Raw genomic sequence first — 21,760 nt, 5'->3', positions numbered from 1 at the left:
CGACATCAGTCAGACAGCAGGGACTTCACTGCTGCTGACCTGACATGGATTGAACTAGTGACCCAGGGATGAAAGACGGAATATCCCATCAGCAATCACCTGCTGCCACCTAAGGACTCCACACACTGAGGAGCAGCAACCTTCTGTGTGCAATGGGTAGGGAAGGAAAGTTCCTTTTTACCTTCTCAGACTTCATGCCATTCATGTTACCAGAAAAGCAGAAAACGATGTCCCATCAGACAGGTATTTTGGGTGTCTGACACACCGATACGGCAGCATCACGCTTCGTATTTAAAGAAAGATGCGCACAGATTCATAACAGCCCCAGGAAAAAAAAACAAAACAAAAAAAGCAACACGAGGATTTCACTGGCAATTCCACTTTTGAAGGTGACCATGTAAAGCTTGTACACTTCCACTCCACACACCTACTCCCTCTAAATAGGAATTAATGGAATTTTTAGCAATTATCACTCTGAAGGCAGTTTCTTGGGGTTCAGATCCAGTACATAAGACCAGAAAGGACTTCTAAGGTCACTGACTGAAATCCCTTGACACAACAGATGACCATATAAACTAATCCCTTTTGTTGACTGTCAGACAGGCCCCGTAAGGATGTCCAGTTGAAAACCCCCAAATAACTACTGACAGTTTTACATTTTGGCTGGTATGGGCCGAGAGTCAGAATTTCTAGGTTCAGTAAGATGTTCTATCCACATCATATTTTCTGTGTCTGTGCAAAGGCCAACACGGCTAAGAAAGCCATGAGCTTAGACCTAATAAAAACAGACAACTATTACTTCTGAAAGCAATGGAGCCCACACCAAACGAGGGCAGAAATTGACCCTGGAGCCATGGGGCATCAGGTTCAGTCTGCAGGCAGCTTCAAATTTGGAATGTAAAACCAATGTAGAATTTGAAAGAGGAACAAGAGTAACTAGAGGAAAGAGGGGCAGGGGGAAATCTACTTGCAAATGGAGCATATTTGATTAAAAATTACTGTAACACTAAAGGCATTGAAGAATATGAACTTTTAAGCACTATACTTCCTACAAAGCTGTTTCTTGTATGAGGATGTTCATCTAATATGCACCGTGAGTAGAAGAATCTCTGGGCAAAAAAAGGTTTCCTCAGTTCTAAGACTGAGCCACAAGAGAACCAGCTAGTCTGTAATCTTTTTTAAAGAGCTGACAGCTTGATGGTGAATGTCCACATGACGTTGTTCCCCTTCTAATGGGCTGACAGCTTTGCAGAGCCTCCTCAGAGCCCCAGTTAAACACTGTGGTCACTAAAACAAAGTGTCTGTAGGTCATAAGTGTTGTGCTGGGAGGCCAGGACGACGGGGAAAGCAAAATAGCACCCACCTTAAAACACAGGCTCGACTGACGTTGTTATTTTGGGCAAGTGATCAGTAGAGTGAATTCACTCCAGCTCACAGGCATCACATTAGCGAGGGTGAGAAACGCGTTGCCGCTGAACTAACTGAAAACAGCAGCTGGAAGTGGGAGACAGAGCACTGTAAACCAACCCGCCGGAGGGGAAGAAAAGGAGGGGACATGCCCAGATCAGATTTAGACAAGTTACCAACTGACTGCACTAATAATAGTGGCATAAGGAGACTCCAGGCAGGACCCCCAAACAGGATTTCCTGTGCATATGGATGCGTCTGTGTGCGTATGAAAGGGAATACAACCATGAAAATTGAATGAGGATGTTGATAGCGAGATTACAACTAATTTTAAAACCCTAGAAAGACGCCTTAGGAATCTGGGCTTGATCCTGCTCTCACTGAAAGCAATGGACAAATTTGTATTGACTTGGAAGTGGAGGACTGAGCCTTCAAATCAAATCACTTCTTCCTGAATCCTCTACATAATAGTGAGTCCCAGCAGCAGTGCTTTGCAAACTGTAAGCGGTTCAGTTCATTTGTCTTCAGGCACATCTGAAACACTGACCTCATCAGATGAACTATAAAAAAGAAGAAATTAAAAATAATTTTAAAAGATTCACTTTAGAGTCGTAAACTTCTCCTTCGTGGCAAAAGGAAAAGTAAAATTTTCTACTAGGATCATTTGGATCATTCACTACTTGTAAAACACTCAAATTCCTTGCTACATCTCCAAATCATTAATATGCTGGTCTTGTTGCTAGATACAGACCTCAGCCCTTGGGCTTCTGGCACAGTCATGTGTTAAACAAGCAAAGCTAAACCACCAAAATTCAAATCCTTAACTATTTCACTAGCAGCATTAGCCCTTGTTAATCTAGCCCAATTTCCATAGTTCTGCCTAAACCAGCTAACTATTAAGATTCTTAGTGTAAGGTATCTGCTCACCATTCTGCACTCAACTCAACCTTAGATGGCAAAGCTGGAAAGCAACAGGTTCAACTCATGGTATAACCAGTTCCACTGCTACTTTGGGGGGTTATGCACAGCTTCACTGGGCTAAAATTTAAATATATTGTCAGAAAATGCTCAAATCCTCTTAAATCACAACTTTGCACTCACAGATACATACTCTGTATACTTACTTACATAAATATAAACTTAAACCACTTGTGATAAAAGTCCTCTTCGGAGGCTTCTCAAACAAAAACACCCTTACTGAAAACAGAGTTTGCTACTGGCTGCTGTGAAATCTAGGGGAGCTAAGTGGGGCTGTGTACAGCCACTCTTATGAGTGGCCTTTACCCTTGGAAATGGTAGCTGTACGAGCATTCACGGCTCTAGGCAGGCAGGTGCCATCCAGGAAAACCCCAACAAATTTACATGTTCACCCAGTGGAAGTTTTCACTTATTTCCGAGTCCTTCTCCGAGACCAGCTGTGTGTCATGGATACTGCTCCTCACTGACACTCTCCTCACCAGCAATTACCATCCCCACAGATCTGCTGACAGAGCTGTTCATTTGAGTACTCCAAAGCACTTAATTGACGGGCGAAGTTAGCCCTGACTTTGCTCAAAACAGAGCTCCCAGGACTTGCTGCTGACTTGGTAACTGATCTGGAAGGGGACATCTGTTTTATGACAGCCACCCTGCCAGCTCTGTTTAGCCTGGAGTCCAGGCTCTGGCATGGACCAACAGATGCCCAGGAAGAGGATACCAGAACAAGGCAAAACTGTGGTGATTCCTCCCTCAGTGTATACCTTCACGCTTCCAGATATCTCTCTGGGGTTTTTTTGTTTGCTGGGGTGGGGGTGGTGGGTGGGTGTTTTTCTGGTTGATTTTGGAGAGAGACATTTTGGTGAGACTGCACCCAGCTTTCTTTGTTCAAGAGAGAGATTCACTTCTTATTGATAAAGCAAAATAATAAATAGAGAACAGAATACAAAATGTTTCTCTACTCCTGATGTTCCACCTGAGTCTTTCACCGCCGCTGACAACGAAGCTGACATTTTCAGAGAACCATTCACACCATTGCTCTTGCAGAAAAACCTTTCTGAACAGAAATAGTTCATTCAGACCCCATCACTGTACACACACAGTTAAACACTTCTTGTCTTCGAATCTTTCAACATTTACTTCATCTATTGTTTAGTTACTCAGTAACACATTAAAAATCGCTTCTAGATTTAATCTCTTAGATGATTTTAAATCACCCAGCAAAATCTATTTCCCCATTTTTCAGTCCCTTTCCAGACCATTTACAAATTGCATTAATTCTTCATAATTAGAACATTATGAAGGACTCTGCTGATAACTCCTGGGAGTAACAGGTCCAGGGGGACTCTGCTGGTAACTCTTCTGTAAGAACTAGGCCTCCAATCCCTTTAATACAAGGATCTTGCCCCTTATTCTACCACCCCTTTCGACCAGGATCTTTTAAGGAAAATCACAGTAGATCCTGTTAATGGAACTGCTCTTATTCACGTAGTCACTGAACACACAGGGAGACTACAACAGATAGTCCCAGAGTATTGTGGCAGACCCAGAACCATTACTTCACTTTGGAAAATCCCTAAACGTTCTTCTCTGTTCTGTCATTTTTATATGCCTTTCTAACAGTTCTGATTCAGGTTTTTTTTTCCAGATGGGCTAATATGAAAATTAAATTTAGTGACAATACTTTTCCTGGTCCCATCACATCTTTTTTTTTTTTTTCTCCAAAACAGATATCACACTTATCCCATTGTGGCTGATTTAAACAAGAGGTTGCATACTGAAGACAACAGCACAGCTGTTTCTTATCTGAAGTCAAGGGGAGCTACCACCTTGTCCCATCAGTTAATTTTTTTCCCTTTTACAGACAGGATCTGGAACTTCTTTGTGTGATAGCCACACATGTTGGCAAGCACAAAGTACCTTCAAACTTGCCAGCCTAGATAACAATGCAGTGAGGATATTACTCCATGCATTGAGATACTTTAACTATCACCCCAAATCCCCTGAAAGCTCACACAGCCTGAGCTGAAGTGATCATAACCACACTGCCTGGCAACATCTAAACAATTGGGATTAAAGGCAGTTCACACATTTCACTGCACTGTGTTATTATGCTTCTTGATTACAGAGCTCACAGCCCTCTCCAAAAGAAGAAAAAAATGAGCCCAGAATCTAATGCACACGCACACACACTTTGCTATGGATCTCTTAATGTTCATGCTTCCAGCTGACTGCCCCAACCAGTCTGTGTTTCTAGTGCATTTGCTGGATAGCAGCAGTCCTAGAAAGTAATCAGTGAGCATCCAAAAGATGTTTTCCTAATACTAAGCAGATTTGAAAAGGGTTTAGTATCTTTAATAGCTTTACATCAAAGAGGATTATAAGAAGCAATGTAACAAATGCCCAAACTGGATTGACTTTGTACACAAAGCTTAAATCTCTGGGCCTTCAGGGAATTATTCAAAGACACCTAGAAACACAGCGATGTTAGAGTCACCCATTGATCACTGTCTATGCCTGTCTGGCAGGGTAAGCCCTGAATGGCAGGTTACTGGTTAACAGCCCTTTTGGTGCAGATCTCTACCATAGCTGCCCAAGGTCACAATGAGAAAGCCAGAACTAAAAGAACCTATTAAGAAGGCCAGCAGCTCCAAACCAATGAGGAAGACGTTGGACGAAGAGATGAGATGCCAAATTCTGCTAACCATCTCTGCTGCTGTCTCATGCAAAATTACCAAATCGGCTGACATCTCTGTGCTTTCGTTTCCTCAGCTATGAATAAGGACAGGAACAATTCTTTGTTCTTTAAGCATGGCCAAAAAAAAGAATAAGATCTGCTGAGACAAAGAAGTGGATACAAAGCAGTCGGATGCTTGGAAGTACTATCTCAAGGATCAGAGCAGAGAGTTGACACCATTTTACTCCCAACCAGCAGGGGCTGCAAAGAGGATTGCAGCAGAACAACAGACCAGATGAGATGTATTTTTCAAAAGTGCATTAGATTTCAGAAGTGCTGAATTAAATGGTGATAGTTCCATGTGCTAAATCCACCACAGTGAAACTGCACTGCCTTCAGAAGCTCCTTGGGACCAGGACACTTGGAACTGCCTCACCAGATCCACTCCGTAGGAACAAAATGCTCATGTGCAAGGATGGAATTTGAGGACTCCAACGCTGCACATGAGGGACGCTCTGCAGCGTACACTGTGTGCTGCCATACCACCACCACAGGAGCCTCAAAGCGTAGCAGGACATCAGCAAGAATAAAATCTGACCGCGCTTTTGTACTTCTTGTTTACACTCACACTGCTAACACCGTACAGCCATCGCTGCACTGCAGCCAGCTTTGTTTCTGAACCAATTATTTCACAAGTATCCAGTGACAAACATTATTTTCAATACAAACTGACAGTAAATGGCATTTAGACCAGCATCTGTGACTTAAGAGTCTCCTCCTTGAAGAGACGTTTCATTTCTTTATGACCCATTTTAAGACTTTTTTCTCTCTGAGCCCTCCTTGCAAAACTTACTACAGACATTAAAAACAACAATTTAATCGATCACAATCTGCAAAGGCCTCTCAGGGACACATTCCACAGATCAAAGCAATTCCAAAGGGAGGCCATGCTATTGTTTCCTTTTAGCCATAAGAGCTGGCAATTGTAAAGAACACATTTAACCTCTTCATTACCAGAAGAAAAATTCACTATTTGCTATTAATACAGAGAGAATAAATAATAGATGAATCAGAGAAATATCACAAGTGGTGGGAGGAGGGAGAATATAGGCTTTGCATCATGTTCCCCTCATCCATATTTATGAGGCCCTCAGGTTTTCTGGATAATCTGAATCAATGGATATTGGATGGAATGGACGTGGTAAGAAAACTGCTTTCCGTTAAGTAAGGGGATATAACTGTGGTTGTAACAGAGTAAGAATTGGTAAGAGACACTCATGACATATGTTCTGTTGCATTCATTACAGAACAGACCACAACATCACTTAAGAACATTTATCGGTGTAACAACTTTGAAATTCTAACAACCCTTTCTATGACCAGAGGCTGGGCCACACCAAGGCCCTGTTACATCTAAACATTAAGTATAGATAAACATTTTAATGAAAAGGTGCTTTGTGGAAATCACAAAGATAAAGAAGGGATAGAATAAGTCAAAAAATGCCTATCAAATCCTAGGCTGTTTGAGAATAGTTGAGGGCCTACTTTAGATTAAAATGTTTCAAGTATACATACACGTATCTCTCAATATACACCAAAATTGCTAAGAATTACTTATTTGTCTGGACCAACTTTAAAAACTAGAACTAAATGTTTAAAAAAAAAAATAACCCAACAGAAAAATAAAGAAGGAGCCCCAAAGGCAGACACAATGGTGGACAGAACCCAAGTACACATGCAGACAGGGTCAGAAAAGGACTCTGTGAAAGCAGCTGTTCACAATACCTAAAAATAGCTTAGCATTCCTCCTTTTGGGTAAAGCTCCACCAGATGCCCCTGGTACCTTCTGGAAAGAAAGAAAGAAACAATTAAAAATCCATCAAGTGAGACAACAGTAAATCAGCAATAAGCCCATAGCATCACCATTTCTAACACACACCTATCTTCTTGGTCCTTCTATTAAATCACAGTCCTTGCTGAGCAAGAATGTAATGTAAGAATTCACCTCTGATGATAGGGCTCAACTCATCACTGCTTACGACCCTCATGGAGTGAGAAAGCCACCACCTGAGTCCTTTAAAATTTGTTGTTAGCAATTAAGCAGGCTATGTCTTGTGGTCACCGTGACCGACTGCTGTTCTGTCAACAAAACAGGGACATCCAGCATCGGTCAGACCTCTTACCACTAGATGCCCTACAGTATTTCTTCATGACTAAAGCTGAATTAGAGAGGGGAAGAAATCAGCATAAAAGATTCAATCTTCATAACTAATTCTAGTATGACCACTTTGCTGTGATCTGTTAGTTCAGCTAATTTTCTTATATCCAGAAAAAAATTGCCCTTTCCATCAGGATCCATGCCTGCTTCCATAAAGATCAATCCAGCGTGGAAGAAACCTGATAACACCCAAGCAATTGTTTAGGGGGGATTTTATTTTATTTTTCAATTTAAGCTCCACAGCAGAGAGCAACAACTTCCAAGTGACATTCAGTTTAAAACTCTACTTTTCCAGTTCAAATTACCTCACACTACTAGAGAAAAATCTGGTAGCTGAGGAAATGTAAACATCAACGCACTTGCTTCTTAAACTGTTTAACTTTTCCAGTTCAAATTACCTCACACTACTTAGAGAAAACTCTAGTAGCTGAGGAAATGTAAACATCAACACACTTGCTTCTTAAACTGTTTTTTAACAGGCACCATTAAATCAAATCAAATTAAATCAAATCAGCCTCTGGGGCTATAATGCCAACGTGTATGATGTTAGTGTAACTGGTGAGGTTGTTAGGCACCTTTTCTTTAATAATAATATTGGGATACAACAGGTGGAGAGAAACCAGCCAAGAACCTGTCAGCCCAGGGAAAGTTCATGTTTGCCTCTGCTCCCTGGTAAATGAAAGGGTCACATATTTTGGGTGGTTCCCTTCACCATGTAAATAAAGCTCTGGCCAAAGCAGACTGCTTGAATCATCACAGAGGTCTTATACATCATAGGAAAGTTTTCCATTCTTAGAAAGAGCAGATGCCAACACTCTTTGGCTGCACTTAAGAACAGAACTTACTATCCATATATACGAGCCCTAGGGAGAGCCAGGCTTGCAACTCCAGCACTAAAAAAAAATAAAAATAAAATAAATATCCTCAATGAAGTGAAAAAAAACAAGCAGAACACTTTTTTTCCTTAATTCTACTGGAATTTAACAAGTGGAAAGGAAGTGATCAAGAATACAAATCTATTTTTAAAAAGCAGTAAAGATACAACGTAACTCAATTACAGATATATTATGAATAAATCGCACATAGTCCAAGGATTATAGCTTCAGAACTTTTTTAAAAAAAGAGGTTGTTTTCAGTACTAGGAAGCTCCAATTCTGATGTCACCACGTGCGACATTGTGAAAGTCATTAAGAGTAGATATTTCAAAGAGGAAGAATTCACATGGAGTGTTTATTACTGTCAGCCTGATATTAAAAATTTCAGCTTCATTTTCCTCTCCGCTAAATCCATCTGAACTGCAATTGCAGATGCTCAATAATCCCAGGAAACCCAGAACCTGACAGGTTTTTTACCTTGTTTCTCCACCCGTCAGAAGTCACTGAAAATGTTTCCCATCCACAAAACAAGTTTGGTTTCTAACAGATATGACACCCAGCAAATGGGACTCTACACAATGCATCACCAGTGGCATTAAATTCCGTTTGTGATGCTTCTTGTACGAGGTGTCAGTGTAGCCAATTCTGTGCTCTCTTTAACTGCACCATTGCTGATTTTTTTCTAACAGCACCATTACTGAATAATATCCAAAACCCCATCACTGCAGGACACTTCATGCTCCTCTGTCCAGTATTTTCAGCAGGGCTGAGGTATCACTGTAGCACCAAAGCTCTGCCCGGGCTGAAGACTACCCAGGCAGTTTTATGTGACTCATACACTACTAGAAGGTGGCCGATTTAAAAATTCTGAAGAGTGAAATTCTAGGGAAAAGAAAAAAAAACTTATTTTCTTCATGAGGTTGAAGATCTGACCTGTATTTTCTAATTGAATTGTGACAAGATAAATGACATATTTACTCCAAACACCATCGGAAGCAAACAGGGATTTTGCAGCAATGCAGTGCATTCTGCAAGGATGATGCCAAGGGAACCACAGGCAAGAATAGCAACCTTACTAAAAGAATCTTAAGATAGCATGTCCATTGCCTTTGGCTTTACTGTATCCCACCCCATCAAAAGCTTGGCTTAAAAAACCAAAGCCACAATGCAGTGTGTGCCAGACACTTCATAAAACTGTTCCAGTGAAGGCCGATGTTTCTCAAGGCTCTAAGGAAACCATGGAGAGCACGTAAGAAGCCAACAGTCATGGTAAACAAAATCCTCCATGAGGAATCCTATCTATGAGCCACGTTGGACAACACAATCTTCACCTGGACTGTAGAGACTAACACTGTTTCCTGCCACATCACCCAGTGCACCAGTGCGTCACCACCTTCCAATGGAGATCCCGGGCCCCTCTGCTACATCATGATCCACAAGAAGAAAAATTGGAACCACTGAACTAGTTGGAAGTGAAGGGGCATGCAACACCAAGCAACAGGCAATAGATTTGTTTCTCCCCTTTGGAGTTCTTCAGCCTAATCTTTATCCAGGAAAGGAATTTTTGAGGCCTCATTTTAATGCCGGTTTACTTTAATATTGAAAATTCCCAGGTCACATGCTGGAAGATAGTTATATACAAGGAAAGCTGACAGGATTTCTGCCCACCGGTCTCTGGTCCTAGATATCATCTTTCAGGAGTGTTAAATTCACTCAGAAGAGCTGTTGCTAAAACTAGACTCAGGTCTCCAAAGCCTCAGTTACTGCATGAAGGAAACCATTACTATAGGCCTAACAAGGATGGACAATTGTAAAGTATAACAAACATCACTAACAATCTCAGCCTGGGAAACATGCAACCCACCTCACTATAATTCAATAAAAAATGGATAGTCATCTACTGGAAATAAAATACGTGGCCAGGACACTTCACATAACTTGGGGCCTTCATCACCCAGGGGAAACATTGCTGCAGAATGAGAAACGTGAAGTATTCTATCCAGCTCCAAGCAGCTATTTTAGGCCCTCTATCTTGCCAAAAGAGACAGAGCTTACAGGAGAGTGAGCTATAAGCAAACCTGGCACCTTCCCTAAAGCCCAGGTCAGAATTCATTAACAGCCCTTTAAAGGTGCCAGACAAACCACATGCACGTAACATGCAGACGATATGCATGTGATACACAAAGGCATGTAGTGAAAAAGATCACCTAAAATCAGGCAACAAGGTGCCTTTAAAATCTGACTCTTTAGGGCTTTTGATTCATCTCAGAATGAAGCTATAGGACTGCTTGGGATCCAAGCACCTAAATTTGATATCCAGCCCCAAATCTTAACGTGTTCATTTCTGTCATTCAGGGTTTGCTCTATGTCTGGAACATGTTACAGAAACGAGCACAAGAGACCCAAGAACTGCTGGGGTAGTTAGTTGGGAAGCCACAAATCTCACCTCTATCACATGTCGTTTCAGATGCAAATATACACACTGTCCTGTTTTCCGGTAATGCCTTTCAATGTGTTCCCTTCCAAATCCCAGAAACGTGTTCATGCACACATAGAGACCTCCTTCTGAATCCTAAAAGGAAGGACACAAATAGTTACAGCACAGAAGGAACTGAACAGGACAGAAAGGATGCAGCAAGCAGAAAAAAAAAAAAAAAAAACCAAACCCAAGGAATTGCAGACGCTTTCAGATTTGTAGGTGCAGAAATTTGTAAAGCATAGAAATAATGAAGTACAGACATTTGTTTGAAATAGAACTTTTTTTGGCCATTTGATTGCAAGAACAACATTTCAAATCAGAAGCATGACAGAGCTGATGGCCAGGGATTGATTCAGCCACAACTGCTACTATTGATCACAATCTTGTCCAAGAAAAACAGATCTCAAGTGATCTCACAGCTCTTAGAACTGGCTAAGAAAATTGGCAGGTGTTTTGTGAACATTCTTCAGTATCGACCAGGGATTCTCTCTATTCATGCAGTAAGAATGCTTGGAGACAAGGGCACTATAAAGTAAATACAAAGATCTATGTTCCTGGTACCGATCACAACTGCTGACATTTCAGTAGCATAACCTGGCAGGAGTCCCATTGCTTTTTGCCCAAAAGCTGGGTGTTGATCCTGCCTCCTGTCAGGACCTTGTTCCATTTTACCACCAGTCCCAAATCTTGCCTCCATCCTTCAGACTGGCAGGAGGACTCTCAGTCATCTGGTTCATTGGTGCTGGATCACTTTTTTAATCCCTCTCTGGCGTGTATTGTTTTGAGTAGGTGGTGCATAACAGACTGAGCACTGCGACCTTCCTTCCATTGTGAACGTGTTTGTGCTATTGGATAGCACAGAACATCTCATGTTAAGATTCCACAAAGAACAACATGAACTAAACTCATCCACAGGCACCTTAGAAGGAAATAAAAAAAAAAATTCTCTCCAGAAACAAGTCACTTTAGGCACAAATATGAGTATAATCAAGTAATGAGAGCTGTTAAAGGAATTACTTTGACAGGATACCACCTGAGAGTGCCACACCTGGAACATACTCAATATGGTAAAACAAGAAGTCCTCTCCCGCCTGGGCCACCTCTCTTCAAGGCTCTGCCAGGCAGGAACCTCTGATCTCCCCCAGGATCCCCTCTCAGAGCCAGTAGAAGGTGGCCATCCTGCCGTGCCAGCCATGAGTTAGATCCTCTCCAGTCCCAAGGACTGGAACAAGAAGTGGAGGGCAAGTCTGACAGAGACCACAGCTGATCTCCGATACTTTTCTCAGCAGCACCAGGTTAACACACCTTATTCTCCTCCAGAAAAGGGAGCTGAAGGGCTAACAGTGTTGAGCAGTTGTTGCTCATTTGATACCTGGCACAGACCAGTCTCTCCCTCCTACCACTGCCCCAAAACCAGGCTTGAATGTGTCTCTCTAAACCCAGTTAGTTCTCCCCAGCTGGTTTCTAAGGCTGGCACTGAGTATTTCAGTAGGACTGGAAGGAATTTAAACTTCCAGATTACCCACAAGCCTTATCCATATCTGTACGCTGCTCTTTCAAACATGTGCATTGTTATCAATATAACTAAAGCAGAACTGAGGAACTGCTTCAAACACCAATTAAATACTGGTACTTACACAGCAACCAGTGGAGCTGAGGAACAGAACACGGAGAGAGATCAAAGAGTGATGTTTTACCCCAAGATTTTAGAAAATATCCCTCTCTTCTGCTTTTCTTAATGAAGCAACACATACAAGCTTCAGCTTTCCAGATTTAGTTGAAAGATGAACATGTAATGAACTATACAAATGTTGCTCTACCTGCTTCTAAAGGACAAATAATAGCATTGAGCATTTCAGGATTGAAATATACAATCTAGAGCAAGGGTTTAGTCTCTGCCATTCACACTTAACATATACCATGAAGTCATTCTTGCGGCATCTAGATATCACAGTGATTATCTCTGCAGAGTAAATAAACTATTTAGCCTTAACTGAGATTTTTTTTTAAAAAAAAAAGCACACCAAAGAACACAGCTCCTTTGAATTTCAAATACTCACAGCCTTGAGAACGGGGCTGATACTTACAATTGTGCTCAAAAGTTGTTAAAAGAAAACTCCAAATCTGGTCTTCAAAATATTTATAAAATACAATTGTATTTTAATTGACTTACATTTATTTTAATTTCCACTACTCTTTCACGGATTTATCTGCTTTAAGGCCCATTATATCTTTACTGTCTGCTCTTATGTCCCGTATTCCAAATCCTTTTGCACGATCTCCTTCTGTGAGAAGGTGTGGATGTGTCCTCTACAAGGGATCCTACAGGTCCCCAGCCTAAATAAAAGTATATAGTGTTGTCACCCTAGGGTCTCAGGATCTTCGTTTACAATTTTATTTTCTGGGAGATGGTTTTCTCTCTCTGGAAAGAATCCAAGAGACCACTGAACCGTTTCTGATAAGCAGCCTATGACAACAATCTGACACTTTCAGCGCATGAGCTAAATGTAGAATCTGAGTAAGTTGGTTGTGGTTACAAACAAAACAGTTATTTCTGCAAGAGAACGCAGGCAGACTATTCTCTCACGCAACTTGGAAAGAAGTAGACAGGATGTTCAATAGCCTAAAAGGTCACAGCAAAAGAGGGGCATGTGTGAAAGAGCCACCTTTGCAGAAGGCTCTATTAGCTCCCTTTTTGGTGTTCAAAGAATGTTCAACCATGATCTAAGACGGGTTTCGTGCTCATTAATTCAACCCTACTGCACACACAACCAGTTCTGGGAGGAACCTAGGCTGTAGCATGTAAATCTTTGTAATCAACATTCATTTTAGATATGTGTGAAAGTTTATGCTGGAGGGAGGCAACATATCTAAAGTACTGAATACACTATTTTCATCAGAAAAACATTGCTTGTCCTGGGAGACAAACCCAGGAATTTCAGCTGGGTTTTTTTCCCCTCCCTCACTCTTGCCTCAGCATGTAGTGGGCACGTAGTGTGAAGTTTATCATAAAGTAATGTATAAACATTGCTTTCCCTTATTACTCCAATCTTAAGACATTATTGGGGCAGAAACTTGTACTTGCTCAGGCTTTGATGGCTACCCGGGTCACTCAAGAGCAGACTAGTCTTCTTGCCCCACAAGCAGAAGGAAAAGTGATTGCTATTCACTGTATTTTTTCCTGTTCTTTGCTGCTAAGATGGTCACAATATGTCAGGTGCTTTATTGACAGAGAGAGACACACAGTCCACACCAGGGAGAAAAGTATTTTAAAAAAAAAAGTAGCTCATCTTACTTATTTAGATAATAAATTGTGTTTTGCAGAGGTAAGATGAGCAAGGACAGGGACAGGAAATCCACAGTGATAGAACTAAAATGCAAGTTATTCCCTCTCAGGATAATAAATTGTGTTTTGCAGAGGTAAGATGAGCAAGGACAGGGACAGGAAATCCACAGGGATAGAACTAAAATGCAAGTTTTTCCCTCTCCCTGAAAACCAGAGGAAGGAAGCTGGTGGATGAGAGCTCTGGCAAACACAAAAGCCAGTCCACAAGGAACCAGAGACTAACAGCTTTCAAACACCACTAACCTGCTCAAGATTTGAACTAATGACCTGTATCCCATTACCAAACCCCCAAACCATTCAGGGCCCTGAGGGAAATCTAGGGTTCAGCAATTTCAGCTCCTGAGGTGGCTCAGACAATAATGAATTTATAAAATCACAATTGCTGCGGCGATCTGCTCACACAGCACACACTTACAGATTGGGCACAATGTCTACTAATCAGGTGTTTGCTTTAGATCCACCAGAGCAATGGTAAAACTTGCAAATATAGGTACCAGAGAAGAGAATAAAATGGTACCTCGAGTCTTCACAAGTCTTCACAAACATAAAGAAGGAAAAGATGGTTCATCCTACCACATATAAAGTAAAAGGTGCCAGTCATGACAGAGGGTCACTGGCTCCTCTGTGCCTTCTGCCATGGTTTCCACGAGAGTGTTTCCCTACAAAACCAAACAGAACTGCTATGGACTCCATTCAGAGCGTCTGGTCATCAGGAACCACCACAATTAATCTGTATAACTACAATCCAATCTTTAACATATTTTAAAAAGTTACAGGACCGTCCCTAACATACACATATTGCACTGAATCCCACAATAGTGTAGCTAAATGACAGGTATTTAGTTTCAGGACAGGCTTAAAAAGAATAACAGAGTTTTCAGCACTTATTATTCAACTCAAGAACATATAATAATTTACAATGAGGAATAAAAAGCAAGCCTGTCATCTGTCACCCAACAATGACAAGAAAGCAATGGTGACAAAAGGAATAATAAGAGGGTAAAATTGGACATCTGGCAAAGAAGAAGAGAGCAAGAAGCAACAGAATCAGAAAAAGGAAGAGAACGACACAGACATACACAAGCATCGATGTGAGAATATATACAAGCTGCAAAGAGGAGCCAGGTACCACTGGAACTGGTGAAAAAGAAGAGACATGGGAAAAGAAGAGCTGGGTTGGGCAGAGAAAGAAAGGACAAATGCCATGGCAGCAGGAACTAAGGTACAGGGCTTCTAATAACTGGACTGTTAGCTTCAAGAACAAAAGAAATCCTGCCCCTCCCTTAAAAACAAAAGCAAGCAAACAAATATAAAGTTACTATTTCCTTTCTTATCACACTTTGTGAGGGCAACATGCAAAATATTGAACAGCTTGAAGAACGTACGCGTCACTGAAATAAAAAACTTATCAGGACTCTGGGGTTCTGTGGAGAACCACACATACTTATAACAGCAATTATTACAGTTTTGAAAGGCTTAAAATCCTCCATGTTCTGGGCTAAATGCTAACGATTAGGGATAGGATATTCCCCTATGAGCAGATCGTTAAGCAATTGCTCCGTTGTGTCTTCTAGATGGGCACATGGACAAGGCCAATCCAGTACAGCACTTACAACACTTCCTGAGAAGAAAAAAAAGCTGTGTGGGCCACTCAGTCTCTAAAATGAACCAAAGCACCATTCCAAGAAGTAGACTGACTGCTCACTCACATGCATAAGTCATAAGTGGACTCTGGAGCAGGTAATTCCGAAGCAGTATCTTGTGACATCCATGGGCAAGATCAAGGCTTCACCATAAGTGAGCAGATACAATGGCAAAACCAACACTAGGTCATGAGTCCTTCTGACCTGCAGCCAGGAACACAGAACTTCCATCCATCAACCCTGTTTGGGGTCAGATTATCCAAGTGCAGGCTGCCTGGGCCACTGAAAGAGATGTCTCAGATCCATCGTGATTTATTTCCCAGCTCAATCCCAGTACCCACAGCTCGAGTGGTGCCACCTGCACTGCTTCCACAGCAACTCAGATTTAGAGAGAGCCTGATGATTTCTGCTCTGTGCCGAGCCCTAAATGTACAATTCTGTTGGTGACAAAGACAGTGCTGTGCTTCCACAACAAAAGATCTGGGGAGAAGAGTTCAGAGGAAACCTAATGGTTCCACAGCAATTCAGCAGAGCTCCAGGGTTGCCTGTTCATCTGCATCTCTCTATTTATCTTCTAGCACTCCAGGTACCATACAAAGTCTCTCTGCTACCCAAAATATTCCAGCCCGTCATCACTCTGGATAACAGGACAACTAAAGTTTGGTCAGTCATATGGAGGGAAAGTAAGATCCAAATTTAGATCATATCCACAGAAATGCACAATACACACACACACACACAACTAAAGTTTGGTCAGTCATATGGAGGGAAAATAAGATCCAAATTTAGATCAAATCCACAGAAATGCACAATACACACACACCCCCTGGTTGTTCTCCAAAGCTGCAAAGTTATTTCTCATTTGTGAGCCACTTACTGATTTTACCATTCTCCAAATTCCGAAGACCATTTAGTTAACCTTGGTGTCCTGGTGCACTCCCAGCCAACAAAACACTCGCCCGTGGGACAGCTTTGGTATCTCCCTATGATGCAGCAGCACATCACCGCTCTGATTTTTCAGGTTTTTCTGATTTTTCACCTACCACCAAACAATTCACTGCCTCAGTAACTTGGCCAAAATCCTTTGTCTGGAGTATTCGATTTGTCTGGGAGTATTCAGTCCTCTTGTTTGTTTCCTCACTGCTTCCATCAATAGAAACAAGACACCAGCCTACCCCTCCCAGACAGTGGCCCCAGTGACTTTCTCATTTTCTTCAAGGAATATCGACCAAAGGAACAGCCAGATTGGAGGTACTTATTTCTAGACAGTTTTATGCAGCGTTGCCAATATCAGTTACACACTCCAAACTCTCAAGGATTTCAGCCTCCACTGTACTGTCTAATAAACAGCTGAGCATCAGCACAGTTTAGCCTTCGGGAATTGTCCTAATATAACCATTACCGAGCCCCCGAGCCACGAAAATGAAGTCAGCAAGATTCACAAAGGAAACTGTTGTCAGCAGTAAGGTTTTCCAGCAGAGTGAAGCCAAGCTTTAAGCTGCTCCAACACACACAGTCCTGCAATCTCCAGAACCTGACTGCTTGGTCCTGTCTGTGTGGGACTGGTGCCTTGTGCTGTAGCTGTAAACCCTGTCCTTCATGGGGAAGGCTGAGGAGCACATCCATCTACAACATACACATAGACCTTCCTTAGAACTCCAGTTTGCTTCCCTTTTCTAGCAGTTGCCTCTCCCTCAGATGAGTCTTGTCTGAAATGGTCAGAGGTCTTCAAGAGAAGGCGGAATTTCCAGCTGAGCATACTATACTTCTATATAAATAATAATAAAAGGACAAAAGATTATATTAAAAGATTATATAAATGCAACCTTTTTGCCTCCTGCATTCTACTGAACACAAAGTCATGTTTATCCGACAAAAGAGGACAAGAAGTCACAGTGGACTTCGGTGTCACGGTGGGCAAAATAGGAGAAAAGAAACCTCCACCCCAGCAGCACAGGTACAGAAAACCAGTCACCAGGAGGGACCGCGTGTCAGATCTGAAAAATAAGAGGCACAGTATTTTATTCATCAAACTGTGGGGAAGTGGCAGGCCACCATGGCTACTGGGCCAGTGCCACTCACTGAGTGACACCAACGCAAGGCCACACTTCTCTTTTGTGGGCAGCCTTCCTTCCCTTCCCAATTTCCCTATAGAAGAATCAGTGGCTCACTAGAGTAGGAGCCCACATCAGGGAAACGTAGCTTTTCTAGAAGCAACCAAAAAAGCAGGAAAGTAATTAAAAATTAAATAATAAAAAGGCATATTGTCTAATCTTATGAGACAAGCAAACTAAAAAGTGTCACTAGGGCTCTGAAGTGCACAGACATTTGCCTCCTGATTCTGCTGAATTTCCTGGAAACTAACCCTATTATATTCTGTTAGAAATAGGCCAAATCTAAGGAACATGAATTTCTCCCCTGTTTAGTGGCTCTTCTAACAATACCACCTTCCTGACAAGATCATCATGGAAAAAATACACTGAATATCCACTTGTACATCTCCTACGCTCACACTTCTGAAATCTCTCAACTAATGACTCTCCTTTAGCACAAAGGTGCAGTTCTCAGATGCACCCAAGGAAGTAAGACTTAAAACTCAGGGAAACGAAATAGTGAGTCAACCAATTTTGAGAGCAATCTGTGAAGCTGCCTGTAACCACTAGAAGATGGATCTTCAGTGACACTACACTGCTGAAATCCATATGAGAGACACGACTGGCAGAGTGACAAATGGGTCTGCAAAAGCCATGTGAAACTTTGCACAATTGGAATTAAATATAGAGCCACTCACACCCAGAACCTCATTATCTTTGGCAACCCTTGACACAAACAGCTCTGATTTTGACCATCCCACCCTCCTTGGTCCTTTTCAAAATCAGTGCAGATTCTTTCTCTATAATAATAATAATAATAGTATTACTTTGTACCCTAATCCTCACAGGCCTGATGGGTTTTAGCTTATTATAAGATCACAACATTTCCTTACAGGGAAAGTAATAATATACAATTAGTATCACTAAAGAAACTTGAGTATAGAGCTGCTGTGTGACTGAGTGTGTTACTTTAAAGCACACACGCAAATACTCAGGAAATTGACCACTTAGAAGAAGAAAAAAGAAAAAGAAGGGTAAAGCTTGAGATACAGTCTTACAGTGTTAATGAAAGAAGCTACTGAAATAAGATCTGGTACTGAAGAAAAGTGACAGAACAAAACATCTTGCATTGAGTTGGCTCCAAAGAGAGAGGTGCTGAAGTTAGAACTGTAACAAGGAGCATATTTCAAACAGCAAGATGAGACGATGTGAGGAGATACTGAGAAATAAGCTTACACTTCCCCTATCAGAAAAGTAATCTGGAATTTTACCGTGGATAATAAAACCAAGAGCATGTTATTTAACATTGATCATTTGCTTTAATATTATACCAAACCAAACAAACAACCTGTGCATCTTCTTCCAAAAGGAGGCAGACACCTCAGTAGGAAGAGGCTTGCTTAGGTCACACATAGCCAACTTAAGAAAGTAAGTTACTAAACCAGTCTAACACAGAGAACACCGAGAGAAGCATCTCCCTTCAGCCAAGACAACAACCTGCCTCTACCTTGTCACTTTCCTTCTGAATGGAAGACTGTAAAACACAACTTCGCTAATTTCAGTTTGTAAATGACAGTGTTTTACCCAAGAAAGCAAACATTTGCCCTTTAGAACTGTCACCCTAGAAACAGTACCCAAGTATCTGCTAGATTATCTGGGAATAAAAAAATAAAATCTGAGGCAAGTCTTTTGCCCAGCTGAGCTGAGGAGCAGTGTGGGCTGAAAAGCCACAGAAAACAACAGAAACTGAGACTAGTTTTATTTTTACTGGTACTGCACAGGTTCACTCAAACCTTTCACCCAGTGAATGCCTATAATTCAATTTAAAAATAAAAGCTTTAACAATGGAGGGCAACATTTTCCAAAGTCTGAAATCTCTTCCCAATAAAGTCAAAAGGATGAAACATTTTTGGAGAAAACCCCCCAACATGTGGTGATTCCAACTTCTTTGCTACTTTTATACATAGTTTCTGTTCAGTTATGCTCAAGTGCTTTATGTTTTGTTCAAACTGTTTCATTAAATACAGCTTTCACTGGGTTTACTTGAGGATTGTTGGTGGGGGTGGTGATTGCTTGTTTTTAATTTGTAGTAGTATTTAATATCCCTTCCCACTGGTTCACAGAAACTTTTTATAAACCAAAATGTCGAAGAAGCCTGAAAGTTTAACTAAAACCATCAACCACGTGTTCACCTGAGTAGAAATTTGAAGGGTAGATTGTGGTACGTTGATTTCCCCCCAAACCCCTTATTAAGTACATAATGCAATTAGCGCCTCTGCAGTAGCATCTGATTAGGCAGTTTTAATCAGACCGCCTCCCGATACAGTCAGGGCTGCTGGGTGACACTTGAGATCTGGAGAGTGGGGGTAAAAATAACCTCTCTTCAACAAGACATGACGAACACCAGACAGCTGAGTCACCTTTGAAACCAATTTTGATTTTCTGCATTAAAAGGAATCAGAAAAGAGTTGGGGGACGACAAAGGATTCAAAGAAATCTGTCTGAAATGTATCTCGCATTTAATATTCTGTAATGTAAACCCTGAGCTTTCCTTTTGATTGCTGCTATCGTCTTTAACGACAATATATAGTGCTCAGTCACCTCTGGGGAACTTCAGCTTCATGTGGAGAAGCAACTTTTAATGACATTTCAGCTCCGTTTAAAAAGTGTCATTTCTTAGCACCTGTTTCTTACGTAGCATTGAACTGTTACTGCCTGTGAAGGCTTAAAATATTATCAGCAAAGTTAAAAAATGAGTAAAAATCTGCCACATGCAGTCTGTGGAGCTTGGGGATGTTCTGCAAAACAGGTATCACACCACGGAAAGTTTACTGCACATCAGACACTCCTTTAACAGCAAACCCGACCAGCTGGTGGGGAAATACCCATGAGTTTGTTGAAATCTAGCGACGCAACTGACACCCTGGAAGAGAAAGTGTTTCAGGAGGAGTTTCAACACAGCTTTTCAGGTCCAGCCTCTACCTGAAGCAACCCCGATGCTTTCGCTGCAGGTTTTAAAAAGAGGAGAGCCAGCTCCGAGGCAGCAGGGAGAAGCTAAACGACTGGCACCTGGTCGCTAAAAACCTCCAAGGAGAAGGCCGGGGGCTGCCTTGCCCTCAGCCCGAGGGAGCCCCGGGGGGAGCGGGCAGCCCCGGGCCCCAGCAGGCCGGAAAGCTTCCCCCCCCCTTCCAAAACGCAAAACCCCCGCGTCTGAGCAACCGCTTCAGACCACCGGAAGGAGGAAAATTGATAAATAAATAAACAAACAAGCGTAGAAAGCCCGCCGACGCTGCTGCGGAGGAGCCGGCAGCTGTTTTGGCCGTGAGGAGCCGCGGGCGTGAGGAGGAGGGTGAGGGGAGACCCGGGGCAGGTGGAGGCGAGCGGGGTGGCCCGGGAAGGGACCGGGGGAAGGTTTGGGAAGGCTGAGGCGAGGAGGGAGGGAAGGAAGGAAGGGGCGGCAGGAGGGGCGGGTTTGCCGCAGGGTAAGCCGGCTGAGGGAGGGCAGGTGGGCGGCGGGGAGAAGGGGGGAGCGGAGGCAGCCGGCGGCGGCGGCGGCTGCGCTGCACTCACGGGCGAGTCGTAGGAGAAGGCGCACTCCGTCTTGTAGACCCGGTCCCCTGACTTGGGCACCCGGATCGTGGGCATGTAGGGGACCAGCAGCTCGCCCAGGTCCCCGGCGGCCATCTGCGCATCGCCGCCGCCGCTGCCGCCGAAGAGCGCGGCTCGCTGCATCCTCCCTCCCTCCGGCCGACGGCGAGCGGGCAAAGGCGAGGGCAATGGAGGCGGAGGGGCAGCCGGGCCCGGGGCAGGGCGCGGCGGTGGTGGCGGCGGCGGGAGCCGGGCCCGGGGGAGGGGAGGAGGAGGAGGAGGAGGGAAGATGCTATTTTTAATCCAATGGCAGCGGGAGCGGCACCAGCTGCGGCGGCGACACTCGGGGGTCCCGGTCAGGGAGGGGCAGGGCGGCCTCCGGCGGCCGGAGGTGCCGGCGGGGCGGCTGGCCTGAGGGGATTCCCGCCGCGGGCGCGAGGCGCGGGCGGCCCTGAGGTG

General features: G+C 42.9%; 1 protein-coding gene across 1 annotated transcript in view; it reads right to left on the bottom strand.

Moving 5' to 3' along the window:
* The window catches only part of LOC106886113 (ubiquitin carboxyl-terminal hydrolase 13), a 28,601-nt gene extending 7,054 nt beyond the window's left edge, over positions 1 to 21,547 (bottom strand). The window contains exons 1-3 of the mRNA XM_014938789.1: positions 21,284 to 21,547; positions 10,599 to 10,724; positions 6,845 to 6,905 (exon numbers count right to left, since the gene is read on the bottom strand). Coding sequence (XP_014794275.1) covers positions 6,845 to 6,905; positions 10,599 to 10,724; positions 21,284 to 21,445 — 349 coding nt within the window. The 5' untranslated portion in view covers positions 21,446 to 21,547. The remainder of the gene's footprint in view (positions 1 to 6,844; positions 6,906 to 10,598; positions 10,725 to 21,283) is intronic.
* Between the last annotated feature and the right edge of the window lie 213 nt (positions 21,548 to 21,760).

This window comes from Calidris pugnax, unplaced genomic scaffold (assembly GCF_001431845.1).
Source record: "Calidris pugnax isolate Ruff unplaced genomic scaffold, ASM143184v1 scaffold52, whole genome shotgun sequence".
In the NCBI taxonomy this organism is placed as follows: Eukaryota; Metazoa; Chordata; class Aves; order Charadriiformes; family Scolopacidae; genus Calidris; species Calidris pugnax.
This window is presented reverse-complemented; position numbering and strand designations above follow the sequence as displayed.